This window comes from Branchiostoma floridae, chromosome 19 (assembly GCF_000003815.2).
Source record: "Branchiostoma floridae strain S238N-H82 chromosome 19, Bfl_VNyyK, whole genome shotgun sequence".
NCBI lineage: Eukaryota > Metazoa > Chordata > Leptocardii > Amphioxiformes > Branchiostomatidae > Branchiostoma > Branchiostoma floridae.
Genome location: NC_049997.1, coordinates 191,103 through 207,199, shown reverse-complemented (window position 1 = coordinate 207,199; position 16,097 = coordinate 191,103). Strand labels below are relative to the sequence as shown.

Sequence of the window (16,097 nt, the reverse complement as noted above, 5' to 3'; positions counted from 1 at the left end):
ACATAACGAAGAGTGAAATCAAAGTTTCACACATCCATTTTGGGTTGCAGTGAGAGATTATTATCTAGCAGAAGAGGGCTGAGCAATAAGTGATGGTTCTGGTAGTCTGTCATTTTAGCTTGCCTCTAGACATATCGCCGTTAAATTTCCACGGCGTGTGCTAATGAACTAAGCGGGACACCAGCACTTCGGCACCGCGAAGATAGCGGCGACGTCCCGATGGTACGGTTACCAGAAAGCCAGGCTGCTTCGTGTGGCGTTAGCCAGTTTTGTCGGACTCTAACCTCATTAGTCCTGTTATCTCGCACTCTAGACCGCCGGATAGGGGCAAGCACACTACTAGCATGGCCAATTATCACTAATGCTCTCGTTATATCCCATTTCCACTGGAACGGCGCTCTCGCCGCGCTGTCACCCTGCCACCTAAAATTTGACAGATCGCTCAACGAATACTATAGAACAGAAACGAATCACTTTACATTTTGTGCGTTTTGTTGTCTCCTCAGTCACACTTTTACGTTTTGTATGATATACCCAGTGTGAAGGAGAAGGCTATATGTATATATCCTATTTTAGGTCGCAGTTTTGCCGTCACACTCATACCCAAGCCTTTATCAAAAATAAACATTTCGGGATAAAGATAATCAAATCTCTGCAATATTTGCCCGTAGAAACTAGAATACCTGCAGAAAACACCATAGCGCTTGGAATAAATGTACACTTTACCTGCTTTGTACACGCCATTTCAGCAGTCTTCCCTTCTGTCCAACACAGGACCAGCAGACAGCTGTTTGTTTGACCTACATTGTACGTGGAAGAGTCTAAATTGCGGGGGGTAACATTAATCGGGTGAGGAGAATAAATTAGCACCTCGACTTGGCGCTGAATTGATGTAATTGTTCGTTATGCTGCATACAAGAGAGATTTATTCTTATCACCATCATCATGCCCGGAAAGAGCGGTATGTGTATATCTTCCCGTATGTGTATACCAGTACCCCCCCCCCCCCCCCCCATTGTGCGGCCCCACCAATACAACATGCACCGAGAAGTCGCGCCTCCTGGCGTATTGCTCTGGAATCCCAGATTTACACATGCTTGTCCGTAGGTTAGTCGAGGTCGCACAGCATGTGTATACCCGTGTCTTGGCTTCCGCGGTGAGTTCATAACAAGCTCCGCAGCTTTCTTTATTATTTTACAGGATAAATTTACAAACAGTTTCTCCGCTCATCATAGACATTTATTGTACATTGTAATCTGAAATCCGAAATCTTTATTAACATACCACGTTGCAGATATTTAGTTATGTCTGAATTGTGTTGGTATGTACATGTGCTCCTCCGGGGAGAAATACACTATAAGTTAAGTACATCAATTAAAAAAAAACAGCATAGTTCAAAATCTTAATTGCTAACAATATAATACGATTTGTATCACGAATAAGGGACCATTGGTCTTAGACTACATATCACAATCAAGACAGGTGTTCGGTTATTATGGACAGACATATGCATGCACAATATAATAGTCGATATAACTTGTTCGAAAAATGTGTTCAAAAGACACTCAATTTCAAAAGTCACTCAGGGATCAGGCCATACTTGTTAATCAGTTGGCACATGTACGGTATTGGCGAGTTTCTATATCTATTGGTTCGTGCTGCTGGGCAATCTAACTTCTCACTGTTTCTGGTAGTGCGGCCAGTTATCTGAAATCTTTGCGGAGGTAGCCAGTAGCCAGCCAGTCCCATTGTACGTGAGACAGGATACCGATCATAATATTCAAAACAGCGTGAGTACCGAAATTTAGAAGTTAGATTAGGATTCTTCTTGTTTGTTTGTTCCGGCGTTATTTATAGTAGCTGTGTTTACACAATCTCTCGCTGGCTGGGGTCAATGTCCTCCTTTTAGGGCGACGGTAATTGTAGGGCCGGCCGCTAGGGACGCGATTTTAGTCAGGCCAGACCAAACGGTGGCTCAACGCAAAAGCGAATCTAAGGCAGAGGCCGATTGTGATGAAGCCGGACAGGTGTCTTTAAATAGGGCTTACCGGAATGTTAAACGGCGGGCTGTGGCTCGGTGGGTATTAGGGCAAATTGCGGTATATAGGCTGCGTATACTTTACAATGGGAATCATGGCAGAAAGAAGCTGTCATTTTAATGATAAAAATAAATTTTATAGAACATGAAAAACTCACATTGGCATAGTTGTTCGGCCTTTTAAGAGTAATTTGAGGACTAAAGCAGCAAAAGATTTACGGCAGATGCCATTAAACAAAACCGTGGAACATAACATATGGGGTGATCTTTTGACCCCTTTCGCTTCCTGTACAGAACTTCAAAACACCTAATTTCTACAACCTACTGCACATCAAACATTGCTAAAAATCTGTTTTTTCAACACAATATAGATGCAAAAACCCTTACCTGTAATATGCACCTCCAAAATCATAACATATCCCAAGAAAAACATTTTTACATTCACTTTGGTCAAGATTACCAATCATTTTGTATGGAGTAAAAGTAGGTCATCTGCGCGTGTCCGGAAATACAGAAATTCGTCCATTAGTCTTTCCGGCGATCTGATATGACATCCAAGCAGATGTTTGTCTGGCTTATGTTCTTTTTGTTTCTAATGCGAGGTGGATTTGCAAAATGCAAGACTCTTCCTAACGATGTGTGCTAAAAGGTAATATGCATTTTATTTCAAAGCGGTATAGGCTAATTAAAAAATATGGGTAGGGAGAATAATGTACAGTTAAACCTGCCCAAGCGACCACCTCTTTTTAGCGACCACCTGGTCATTACGATCGCTTTTTCTCGGTCCCGAAAATTTTCCACATTGACGCAAGGAGCTCTTGATAAAAGCTCCTTGATTGACGTAAACATCTCTTTGCAACGACCAACTGGCCAAATCCCTGCCCATAACGACTGCGTCGTTTACAAATTTTGAGGTGTCAGCGATTTTCAATGATAACTAGCACGATTTCGTGCCGAATTCGGTCAGTTTGCGTCGGATTTTGACTGACATTACGATGTTATGTTCAAAATAAAGATGGCGGCGGATGTACGCGCGTGTGCTCACTATTTGCCATTAAACACGACGGAAACCATTTAAACTGTGCATCGGGAATGTTGTGAGTCGTTACTCTTCTAACCGACCACCTGTCCAAATCGACCGCTTTTATCTGGTCCCCTGTGTGGTCGTCTTGGTAAGGTTTGACTGTAGTAATAATTTGAAGGTCGAAGAACACGGTATTTCGCATATGGATATTCACCGTCAAGCGAGAGGGTTCCATGCCTAAAACTAAGAGTGTAAAACTAAGTTACCAGAATTTCATATATTGAATTACTGGATACAATCTAAAAATATATGAAAATCAGCATAAATTTCTGGCTTTTCGTAAAGGTTTCATTTATTTGACCCCAGCGCGTGCCATGGAACTGAAGACGTACAGGAGTAGCCGGCAACAGTATCAAGTCGCAAAGTCACGCTGGCTGAATTAGATGGCCTATAAAAAAGGCTATATAGTCGGACTAGGCTGTTTTTTGACGTTATTGTTAGTCGTTTTTATCGGGATTTCTATTTTGCACTGTATCTTGTATTGTCAAAACGTAGGACGGACACAGCAAGGTACAATACAAAATAGAACGCCGGATAAAAACGTCAAAAAACAGACTAACCTCTTGTTGGAGAGTAGTCGGACTGTGCCTCTACCTGTCCTGAAAGCCGATATTTGTCTGGCATAATCCTCAGCTTCGTAACTTATAGCTACCGCCTTGGACAAAATAGCACCACACCACGCATGATTAGTTCTTTGTTTTCTTATCCCAAAGGGCACGGATTTTAATATTTGGCCGAACGTATACTGGCAAAGGTCTAACGGGGTACTATTATTTACAAGTAAATAAAAAAAAATACAGGAAAAACTGCTCTCCGTTGTACGAACGTATTTGCATTACATTTAATCAGTGCTCAAAAAATGAATCATATAATAAATTACAAACATAGACAATTGTTGCTTTGGGTAATGATCATTCATAGTATTATTGAAATATTGGAATGTACAAAATGTAACATTTACCCAAATATGCAATATGACGTGGAACGCAGAGGTGACAACATGTAACAATAAATCCAAAAAAGCGTTTTTTTTTTACTTCACACTGTGGTCTCGTAAACAAGTACTGGACAACAGTTTTCTTTCTCTCTATCACTGACGTCATTTATCAGTTTGTCCCGTGCTGGCTGGAACAGTTTGCCTACATCCGGGTCCTGTGCCCAGGAAACCGGATCAGTCCAGAGGAACCCCAGAGCCATGACGGAACCGGAACCGGAACCGGAAATGGCAGCGCTGACGTAGAAGACTTTCTGCTAGGCTGCTACAGTTTGTTGTCGGTAGTAAAGCATAATGATTTAGTTTTGAAGTAGCAGAAACTAAATGCGGATGTGGGTAGAAATTCGACTCTAATGCTGGTCAACCTTTATTCGTGGAATAACCTATATCCATTGTACTCAAAATGTTATCAAAATCGATGAGCATTGCAATGTATTTGAAATATTGCAGCTTGAACCACAGTTTGTCGACTTAGAATTCTACGTCAGTGCTGCCATTTCCGGTTCCGTTTGCATTTTGCGACGAATCGGACGGTATGGGGTCCAACAAACGGACACATTACATGGGAATAATGATACCTATGGATGTCATCATGATAACCCGAAAGAGAGAAAAATATTTGTATCAAAAATAGGGTCAAGAGCTGTATACTGAAGCAAATGGATGTCACCATAGTAACAACGTCATTACCACACCCCCTGTGTCGTTTGGTGATGCCATGTAGCAAGTGGCAGGACAGAGTGGGAGGTGCTGTCATCGTATATTAGTAAATTTGAATGTGTTTTAGTGGGAATAAACAGCACAATAGTGTACTAGTATAGACCATGTGAAGTACTGAAGGAAATCGTTAGCCTTCTAGTCTCGAAACTTTATCTCTTAAGATTACTGGGCAGCACCAATGTACAGTATAGCCGAAGTAATGATGTGCTTTCATATACAGACATGTACAGTACAACCTGGCCACTAATGGCATTTTTTCATATATTAACAACTGTAACTGTTACATTAGGTGATTTTTTTGCCATAAGGCCACCATCTAAGACGTTGTGGAACATTTTCACCAAAATCTTTTTATTCCTATCGAAAACCCATTTTTTTTACTGGCGTACGGACACTATACATTTTCGCGGTCAAAAATAACCACAGGCAGCCGTAAGCCACCAACCATGTAATCCCAAAAATAAGCCAGATAAGGTAAAACACATATTTTGTGATAGCCATGCTATTTCGGGCAAGGAGACATTATGATAAAATGTGCAAAATAATATTCATTTTCATAATGTGTAATTATATTAATACAAACACTCTACGAAAGACGAAGTGTCCTTTTTTGTGCTTACTGACTCTTTTTTAGATAACATATGACTAAACCTTTTATTTTAATTTTAGGTCACAATTTATTTAAAAGCTCTTCAAGTTCAACAGCATAACAACATTAATTTTCAAGTATTTTCTTTAATTCTGATTTTAACCTCTATACTCTAACAATCTTTATCAAGAATGTGGATAGTATGTTGATAAATTTTGGTAGAAAGTTTAAATTGCGTTATAATAATGCTTTAAAAATAAGGCATGGTGTTGGCACACCCTGATCAAGCTATCATTGGACATCCCCGGCTATTCAAAGTCGAAGGTCAAAGTCGAACATTCACACCTATCCGTTACAAAGAAAGGGGAGAGGTCGCCAACATGGCGTGCTCACGGACGGTAGGTGTACTCCGTCTTTTCCTAATTGTTCGTAAGCATATGTTTGTTCTCAAAGTAAAGATGACGGAGAATTTTATGCTCGGGTAGAAGTAAGGGGGGTAAGAGATTGGTACACAATAACGTAAACGTGCTTCTACCTAGTACCCTAAATGACGACATGGCTCCGCTAGCTACTCGGGGCACTCTGCTAATTACTTCCGCAACTTGAATGTACCGTATGCATGGGATAGAATAGAACCATACCACGCAGCATTTTATGTTAACCACTACTGGGGCGCTTGGATTTTGACGTACAAATGTAAACATAATACGGCCTAATGGCTTACTTCGGATTTCATAATAGGAGGTATTTTCTTTTTTTTCTTGGTAGCATTTTGTATAGCCTGTGTTTACACGCTGGCTGGGGTTAATGGCCCCTCCAGGAGATTGTATGTAGGATCGGCCGCTCGGAGTGCGATTTTAGTCGCTAGCATTATGTAATGATCATCTTAATTACGAGACTGTACTATCACTATTGTGATATACCGAGCGCTGGGCATGCTGCGAAAGGCTGCTAACCGCAAATAACACATCTTAATATAACAAAATACTTCTAATAACTGTACATGTACGGCACATACATTATTTAAAAGTCAAATCGTATATTGCCAGTGTTTGTAATGCGTTCCAAATTGTTCCATTAATGATTAACCCTTGCTATTTTCAACCCTCAGATGAACTGCTGCATTCCAACACGGTACTGTTTGGCCTTCCTTCTTATGGGTGTTGTTATTCACCTTTTTACCCTAAGGTCAAACTTTAGCATCATCGTCGTTGCTATGGTGAAACATTCTGCCAATAATGAAGGCAACAGCTCGAGGGAGAACGAGTGTTATGATGTAAACATAACGCAGGATGTTAGTTATTCAACACACGAAAATATCACGACAGATCTGTTAGCCTTGAACGACAAGACAGGAGTATTGTTGCAAGTGAACCGGACAGAACATAACAGTCAGGTAAGATTTTTGTCTTATATTTTCAGCCATTTGTTTTTTACAGTAAAAGACAGTCAGGCACCTACCCCGGGGGCCAGACAGGATCGGGTAGCTAGCGAGTTTTGTTCGGGGATCCAAGGCAGTCAGCCTGCCGATCTCAGACTAGCGCTCCGGGGAGTTCAAGCCCAAATGAGTTATTGCTACCCTTTCAGTAGGAGGACTACCTCCTTCGGGCTGAGCGCTAATAGAAAATCTGGTTATGGAGAAGGTCATGTACACTCTTGGGCAACCTGTCCGATCCTGGCTGGCCCCCAGGGTATGGTGCACCACATTGTAGGCAGTCACCTCCAGTCACGAGCAACATTAACACAGCCCTATCTATTTTACATACTTAACCCAACCTGTCCTGAACAAACGCAAGTTCTCAAAAACTATCCTCTTTAGCCCCTTTACTGTATGCTTATTCCACGTTCTACTATTATTCTTGAACCCATAAATTACTATAATCAACGTTGGTAATTTCAGTCACCAGGAAGGTTATTCGTTTGGTAACGCGTGGTGTGGCATCTTTTGTTTCGTTTGTTTGGTTAGTTTGGCCTGGTTTGGCAGAGATCTAAAGGCGATATGCTTTGGTTGAAGTGTTATTTGGTTAACGGCTTAAGTCAGGTCATTCAACCTTCTAAGGCCTTGCATTGTGGTGAACTCACTACGAAGGTCGGCGATGGGTTGAAAGCAGTCGGCTTAGTTTTAGGCCGTAATATATTGTGACGACCATGTTCAAATTTACTTACCACAAAGGCATGCTCTACCATCATGTTGTTTTACAGAACATAACATACTGTACTGTCAGTCGGTCTATTCAGAATAAGACACTAAGCAAAAGAACGACAATGGACTCCGAGATAAAAATTGCTTGTAAACATAACTCTTGTGGAAACCTCATAAACATGCTGTGTTGGCTGACATGAGCGTTAATCTATTTATCTCTCTATCTCTCTATCTCTCTCTCTTGATAATAGCGTTGCCATCGTTATAGTTATCAAAGAAATCATGTTATGGAGAAGGTCATGTAATTACGCTTATCACCATGTAAAGTAAAACATTTTATTTTCTCTCTTTTCCGTAAGGACAAGTTTTCCTGGGACCCCGTTACCCAAGGTCGCATCATTGGCGCTTATTCCTACGGCAATGTCTTTAGTCAAGTGATGGGAGGGTTCCTGGAGGCCAGGTTTGGTGGGAAGAAAGTTCTCGGCCTGAGCATCCTGCTCTCCTCCGTTCTGACTCTGCTGACACCCGCGGCTGCTGTAGCTGGAGAATGGTGGCTGTTTGTAGTTCGGGTGGTGGTCGGATTTGTGCAGGTATAAGAGCGTGGTAACATAGGTCGTGCGATCGTCGTACGATTTTGATGCCATATGATTTTCAAGCTGGATTTGACAGAACCAACCACAGATTTGGATCCAAAACAGCATTTTTAATGTACTGAACTTTGCAGTACATTTTTGTCCTCTAAAATGCCAAATGTTAGCGATGGTACGACGATCGCACTTCCTATGTGGCCACGCCCTTAATGATTAAAGCGAAAGTTATTTGTGTGTGTGTGTGTGTTTGTGTGTGTCTCTCTCTGTGTGTGTGTGTGTGTGTGTGTGTGTGTGTGTGTGTTGTTTCAACAAAATATTTTTTTTTCCTCACCACAAGCACCATGCAAAACGACATGGCGAAAACGCTTTCTTCCAAACCCTTTTTTTTCCGCGCCCAGGCTGGCAGTTCTTAACCCATAATCTGTCACAAATGAGACCCAAAATATACAGGTTTTCGTCTAGCCTACCTTCTTCTTTGAACCTGTTATGAATTTCAAACCAACAGGAAATTTATTGCGTATGAGAAGGCAAACCATTGTTTTTCTGCAAGTAAAACACTTTCAATGTTAGGAATTTCAAGAGCGCAATGAAGATGCCCCCTATTTGCTCAAAGTTGACCAATGGTAATGTAAAAAAAACGCTTTGAACATTTTTTCTTGCATGGCAGAACTGTATCTTTTTCAGCAAACGTTTGTCTGTGTGTGTGTGTGTGTGTGTGTGTGTGTGTGTGTGTGTGTGTGTGTCTGTCTGTCTGTCAACAAGATAGCTCAAGAATGACTGGATGGGAAAGCTAAGAATGATTATATTTCTGGCTCTATTGGCTGTCCTTGGTACTGCAGCGGATTTTCCGGTTTTGAAATATCTTATATATCTCATATTCACGATTTTGAGACGTTGAATAGCTCTTGTGCCTGGGAAGAGGTGTCATTGGTTTTGGCCCTCAAGAACCAACTTTTGGAATTATAGGTACATTTTGTTAAACATTTCCGAAAGAAGGATAACTGGAGAAAGAAATAATGGAGGTACTTTACTTGATATAGATATCATGATGTTTTTCAGGGTGTCGTGTACCCAAGTGCGTTTGGCATCTTATCGAAATGGTCCCTTCCGTCGGAAAGAAGTCGCCTTATCACTATCGTCTTTCTAGGTAATTCTCACATACGAATAGAAATATGTACTTCTTTTACTACTTGTGGTGTCTTTAGATGTGTGTTCATGTGTGTTAAGATGTGTGTTGATGCGCGTGTGTGCATTGGTTGTTTTCACGTGTGTGTATTTATATGTTTACAAGAGAATAAAATGATACGTAATTAAATAACTAGCAAAGTCGACATTTTTTCAAATGAAACGCTTATGTGTACGATAGCTCCACAAGTAAAAAAAAATGTCAAAAAGCACAGCAATGAAAACTCTCGTTTCGTTGGTATAGGTGAGACACTGGGTGTCATCGTGGGTTTCTCATTGACAGCACGTCTCATCACACAGTTTGGGTGGGCTGTTACCCTGTACATAACAGGTGAGTCGGTTTACCCTGCAAAAGCTATATGGACTCTGCATGTGTCATCAATATCACCATCATCATCATCGTTGTCCACATCATGGACATCATCACTACATCACATCATCATCACCGTCATCATCGTCATCCCTATTATTATCATTATCATTTTCATTATGATTATCATAACCATAATCGTTGTCATTATCACAACTATTATAATCATCATTACCACAATCATTATAATCATGATTACTATATCAATATTGTTATTATTATGGTCCTGTTTTTGACCACCGTAGCCACTCTAATTGGAATGACTCTCGTTGTGAAATAGTATTTTGATATACATTTCCATTTAGCGTAGTTTTCTGTATGATTTAATTGACATATTGAATTACATGTTGAATGATACAGAGATAGATGTGTGTCGACCTCAAAGGTGTATGATCCGGAGTTGCTTAGCTATATTCAATTTTCCTCGTACGTTTGTCTCTACGTTTCAGGGGTAACTGGACTAGTGTTCTGTTGCATCTGGTGTTCACTGGCGTTTGACTCACCTGCAGTTCATCCTAGAATTTCTGAAGCAGAAAGGACGTATATTGAGACCAATTTAGAGAAAACGAAAACGGTACAACATGCTTAATTTTGTTATATGGGTATAGATTAAACTGTTCGCCATCCTTGTCAAATATGTAGAAAAATACGCTGTGTGTGTTGTGTATGCAGTATACAGGTGCAAGAAATTTTCACCCTCCCACACAGGGTTGCCTATCGCGGCAATGCTTTACAATATCACCCCTGCCTTTTCAGTCACAGAAAACGGTATTAGGGGCGTAACTTCTAATAACCCCTTTTCACTAGGACGGCGCTCTCGACGCGCTCTCTCTGCGACCTAAAGCTTTACAGAATTGTATAGAAAATAAAATAAAACGAATATGCTAAGTGTATTTTGCTGTCTTTTCAATCGCCCTTTTTGATCTTGTTTGATTTACCCAGTGTGAAAGTGAAGATTACACAAATCCGTTTTAGGTCACAGTGAGAGCGCAGCGTGATCGCCGTCTACCGAAGAAGTGTCTAACCAACCATCAGTCCATCAAAGAAATGCCTTTTTGTTGTCCAAAGGCGCCATAGAAGGCTACTCATAAGATAATTGATAAGAAACCCTTATTGGTAACTTTCAGTGTGAAATATTTAGGTATTATGGAAATTCCCCGTTTTAGCCCAAAAAATCAATTAATGACGTCATAATTACGTCATATTACGTCATAATGATATGAACAATTTGGGAATTATAAAACTCGACGAGCATATGACCCCCTGCAAATTTGGTGATTGTACTGTAAGCCGTTTTGAAAATACGACGGGGGGGGGGGGGTGCGAATGAGCCACACACCCCTCCCCCGCAGGTCCAGGGAATGCCCAAAAAGCCCAGTCTGGATATGGTTAATATTTAATATTTAAGAGCAAGATAATAGTACCGGCATAAGGTTTTTTACAGTCTTTCACCGTCCATACTTTGTCGGTTCTATGGGTATGGAGTAACCACGGCATCACCGTATACCGGCAGAGCATACGAAAAAAGAATTATCATCACGCAAAAATAAACAGATCTTTGTGCACGCCACGCCGTAGGCTTTTTTTTTGTGGAAACCTGCAATCTGGTCGTTGATTGGCCCGCCACAAATCAGGCAAGCTCATTAATATTCATAAGCCAGGCTCACCCCAGTACCGGTTTACTGCGGCTGAAAAGTCAGGCGTGATATCGTAAGGTATTGCCGTGATGGTCAACAACAAAAACATTTTTATCTCTTTAAGATTGTTTTCTTAATTTTTTTTATAGGACAAGCAGATTCCGTGGCTAAAATTGTTTTTGTCACCTCACCTCTGGGTACTGATGTATATCCACTGTACTGAATGCTGGTGATTTTTCCTGCTGCTGACCAGTTTACCATTGTACATGGATACAATACTCAACTTCAACATTGATGCGGTAAGTTAAAGTGTCTGTGACACAAATATACAACATCGTCATATTGTTTGTAACAAGAAAAAATATAATTTAATTATCATAAACAGTTGCACTAAACACATAGTGCCATCAAAATATTATTCCTTAAGGTTATACAACTATAACAGTAAATGGGTGTATGTTGGTGCAAATTCTTACGTCTATATTAATTGAATGAAACATTTGTCGCGGAATAGGCCATGTTGATTTGATTATATGCATGACAGCGTACGAATGAAAAAAAGCTAGACCCCAAAAAATTATCGGATTTACCTTATGTCAGTATAGTATATTAGTATATGTTTCCGATTTTTGTTCTTGCATTCCACGGCATATTTTCTTTGCTTACTTTTAAAGCTTTTTAAGATTTACAGTATAGTTGAACCGCTTTTTTGAAATTGCCGAAAACTGTTGTTGAACAAGGATGTCATCACACCTACGACTTTAATATCGTTTATCTTCCAGAATGGAGCTTTGTCTTCCTTGCCATACCTGACACAGATGGCATCAAGGATCTTATCTAGTCTCATTATTGATACTGTCATAAAGCGATCAGATTTTAAGAAAGCCAACATTCGAAAGACGTGCACGTTAGGTAAGAATTGAGACTACTTAAATCTGCTTCTCCCTCCATCTCCTTTAATTTATCTCTATTTAGCTTTTAAACGGGTATCTTTTTTAAGGTAGTCACATTCATTTAAGCATTACTTGATGAGGGTCACAATACCCGAGAAAGACTAAAAAATGGATAGTCAATATTCTCAAATTCTTCTTTATATGTAGAAAACTATTAAACTTCTATATTTATGCTTGTATGGTATTTCAGCTGTGGTGACTTACGTAATTTATGACACCTCAGCGGCAGGAATTTGATATTTTACTTTTTGTCTTTTAAAAACATTCAGGAATTAGCATGGGAAATTTGTTTTGAGGGGAAATGATAATGTTTACTACAGCACTTTCATATTAATGTCTTGGATCATTGGAATAGCATATGTATAGAAATCACACAAAAAAACAACTACAAGAAAGATGTTTATATGCAAATTTGTGATAAGTCTTCAAAAATGTTGGACAAGGGTTTAATGTGCGCTTTAAACCTTAACGTATCAAAACTGTACTTGTTCAGTTGGAACTGTGAAATTTTTTGTGTCATTACTCTGTGACTGGAGGGTAACCTCTGGCGACAGAGTATTGTTTTTCTGTTGATGTAACGCGCGTTCACATCTGTATCTGCATTTTTCCGTTGTCAGATTCGAATGTAGTTTGGCAGGTCCTCTGAACGGACTTGCGCGATAATGCACGTTGTATTTTTTTCCTGGTAGCTGTTTTTATTATCATGGGTGTAATTATTTCAGAAATCACTCCTATATTTTTGGTCTTGAGGAACAGGCCGTGTGGTGTGGGAGTTAGTTAATTAGATTATCTCAAAGCAGATATGGTGTTCTCTAATGTTGAATAGCTCTTGCAACCTGCAGAGAAATCCCTTAACAGCTCTTAGACGCTGGTTTCGAATTCCTATCACATTTTTTGGTGATCAGTGCCACAGTTATAATAAACAAGTACATGCTTTGTCCTGGTAAGCTTAGGAATATGAGGTCTTCACTTCCTTTCCTTTTTGTCTTTATTTGTCAGTTTGCGATTGTCCATATCATCGGCATGACATATTTTAGTTTTTTTTTTGGTGCGACAGACTCGGTACTTACGAATCACATGTCTTTTTCAACATAACAGCTTTGGTTGGGGTTGCCGCCTGCCTTGCTGGTGTTGGTCACGTGAGATGTGACTCCACAGCAGCCATCGCCATGTTGTGTCTGGCCACGGTCATGTCAGGCGTGATGATCCCTGGCTTTTTTCCATGCTTCACCGAACTCACGTTGGCTTTTTCTGGAGTAGCGTTCGGAATCAGCAACACCGTGGCCAACTGTGCAGGATTCATTGTCCCTATGGTTGTAGGAATTCTCACAGACGAAAACGTAAGTTTATGCAAAAAATGTCGAACATATATACATATACGTATTTCTATTCTTTGAACAATAGTTATTAGATTGTTCAACTAATAGTAACTGCTTTTTGAAGGTAATCACACGTACCTTGAAATTTTCAATGGCTATCAATCCATCTTGTTCACGGAGTGACCTACTTCTCGCGAGAGTTACGAGAACTAGGTCGAGACTTGTGCGGATCTTCTGCTCCTCACCCTGTCTCCTTATCATTGTCAGAAAGTTGCATTTAAACCACGTTCAGGTCTTGTAGAAGGTAGATTTTCGTTTTTAAGGATTCTGAACTGTTTAGGTTTTTCTACAATTGATAACTGTGTTAAGAAAAAAATGTTTTGCAAATAATGTTCAGGGGCTAATTTTTTTGCCGTTTGGAATTACCCCTAAAGATTTGCAGTTGACACCTTAAAATGAGTTATTGTCCTGTTCTCTTTACTACATATAACTATGATATTTTTGTACCTATAGCAAACAATAGAAGCCTGGCAGAAAGTCTTCTACATCGGCGCCGCCATTTCCGTTTCCGGTTCCGTCATGGCCCTTCTGTTCCTCCGGACTGATCCGGTTTCCTGGGCGCAGTACCCGGATGAGGCGCAGGACCCGGATGAAGACAAACTGCCGCAGCCAGCACGGGATAAGTTAATTCCTGACTTTTATAATGGCGAGGAAGAAGGCTCTTGGCCAGAGCTTGTCTACGAGACAACAGTGTGAAGTAAAACTATATTTATTGATAATATGCAGTTATTAGGTGTTGTCATTAATACGTTCTGCCGCCATAATGGTGACCTACTAATTCTGTTTCGATGATTTTTATCAAATGCATGTATAATATATGTATCCTGCTTGCTTTATTTGTATTACATGACTTTCATTTCACGTAACTGTTAATTGCCTTGAGTATACGGAATTCACGACATTTACCACTATTGAGGCTATTCTCTCATTATTTATGCAAATTTGATGATGATTTATTTTATCATTTCACACAAAGTTTTTTTTGTTTCATAGCGCACGCAAACACATGCACTGAATTGCACTGGAAAATAAAATCAGATCGACAACCTTACTACATAGCATCTTTTATCTACATACTGCTATTTAAAATGAACTATGCTTATTAAGATATTGTCTATATTAAACTCTGTACAGCATAATCATTCTTTTACAGTTACACATTTATATCAATGGTTGTGAGAATAAAAGTAACTTGTTTTAAAATTCAACTGTACATGTTTCATTTGGTCTTACATTAAAGGGGCATTTTACTCCACACGGGAGTGTTAATTTCCGATAGATATTATTTTTAAAAGTAATAAATGCATACTTCACATTATACGATAAAGTACCCAGTTGCTCCACGTGCCTCAAAAGCAGTCAGTCTTCTACTAAACTCCCCGAGTACCCTCTAATTGAATTAATCCTATGGCTGAATACAATGCAAAACTTTTAGGTAAGGTTAGAAAACTAATTTCAGGATCGCTAAGAAATCTCGTCTTATTATATGTTTTTTGCTATCTTATGAGCAATTTGCCATTTCGGTGTGCTTAGCGATCCTCATTTATTCCGAAAATATGCACGATAAACAAAGTGTCTATGCGTGTAGGGAATGCATGGGTAGGGTCTGCATTGGTTTGGTGAGTGTCATATTGTTTTACAAAACACACATCGCGCAATTCCTCCCAAGGTGAATTCCACAAAATTCGGCTGACTATGTATTCATGACACATTATCTATTCGAAAACGCCACCCCCTTCTGGAGTGGAATTCCCCTTTAAAGGGGCAATTGGAAACGGACACGACAACATATTCAGTAAGACTAGAGGTAACCAAGGAGGTTATAAGGAGGTAACCGGCTTCTTGTTTAGCAGTGACACTATGTAAGGTATTGGGCTTTTTCTGAAACGTTCAGTCCTTGTTTTTATCGAGTCCAACTGGGAGATGTTTCGCGTCTTTATGCCGCTGACCGATTCTCGACGTGGGGGTAGCCAATTGTGGAAGCACTCTGAATGTAGTGGTTTTCGTTGGCATAATTGTTCTTCCTATATCAGTACGAATGTCATATGTTCCTGTAGCCCTGCCACGGAGGGAAGTTTTAGAGCTCGTCATTTATCATGTGAATTAGATTGTTCTTTATATTATTACCAACCGATAAATGAATCTCCAGTAAAATCTACCTACATACCTAAATCATAACGATCCGTAAGCCACTTCTTGTGTTATTTCTTTCCAAGTCTGAAACTTAAGCCACCCCTGCTTTTAAAAGGAAAGAAAGTGTGCCCATATCTACGTTACAACTAGTTCCTACTATGATTCATAAATCATGACCAATCATCATCATCATCATCGGTCGACGTGATTACACATGTTCGCACATGTTTACACACGACGGGGTTATACTGCGCCTTTAGGGAGTGACAACCCTTTTCCTGG

The 16,097-nt window shown here is 39.9% G+C and overlaps 1 protein-coding gene across 2 annotated transcripts; it reads left to right on the top strand.

Moving 5' to 3' along the window:
• The first annotated feature begins 5,794 nt into the window (after window positions 1-5,794).
• Window positions 5,795-14,890, top strand: LOC118406982 (sialin-like). Of its 2 annotated transcripts, XR_004830104.1 has the most exons (9): window positions 5,795-6,821; window positions 7,928-8,158; window positions 9,218-9,305; window positions 9,588-9,674; window positions 10,163-10,287; window positions 11,500-11,649; window positions 12,133-12,262; window positions 13,402-13,643; window positions 14,136-14,890. XR_004830104.1 is itself a non-coding variant. In XM_035807386.1 (8 exons), the coding sequence occupies exons 5-8, from the start codon at window positions 11,617-11,619 to the stop codon at window positions 14,376-14,378; spliced, it is 648 nt and encodes a 215-aa protein (XP_035663279.1). In that variant the 5' UTR covers window positions 7,054-8,158; window positions 9,218-9,305; window positions 9,588-9,674; window positions 10,163-10,287; window positions 11,500-11,616; the 3' UTR covers window positions 14,379-14,890. The 2 variants fall into 2 exon arrangements, 1 of the variants encoding a protein (XP_035663279.1); XM_035807386.1 differs by lacking the exon at window positions 5,795-6,821 and having other exon boundaries at window positions 7,054-8,158.
• The last annotated feature ends 1,207 nt before the right edge of the window (window positions 14,891-16,097 follow it).

What these genes read in the sequence shown, in the direction of transcription:
- LOC118406982 (XM_035807386.1), top strand. Translation starts at nt 11,617, where the DNA reads ATGGATACAATACTCAACTTCAACATTGATGCG. An exon ending in TCGAAAGACGTGCACGTTAG is followed by an intron (nt 12,263 to 13,401) that starts GTAAGAATTGAG and finishes TCAACATAACAG; the next exon opens with CTTTGGTTGGGGTTGCCGCC. An exon ending in GAATTCTCACAGACGAAAAC is followed by an intron (nt 13,644 to 14,135) that starts GTAAGTTTATGC and finishes TTGTACCTATAG; the next exon opens with CAAACAATAGAAGCCTGGCA.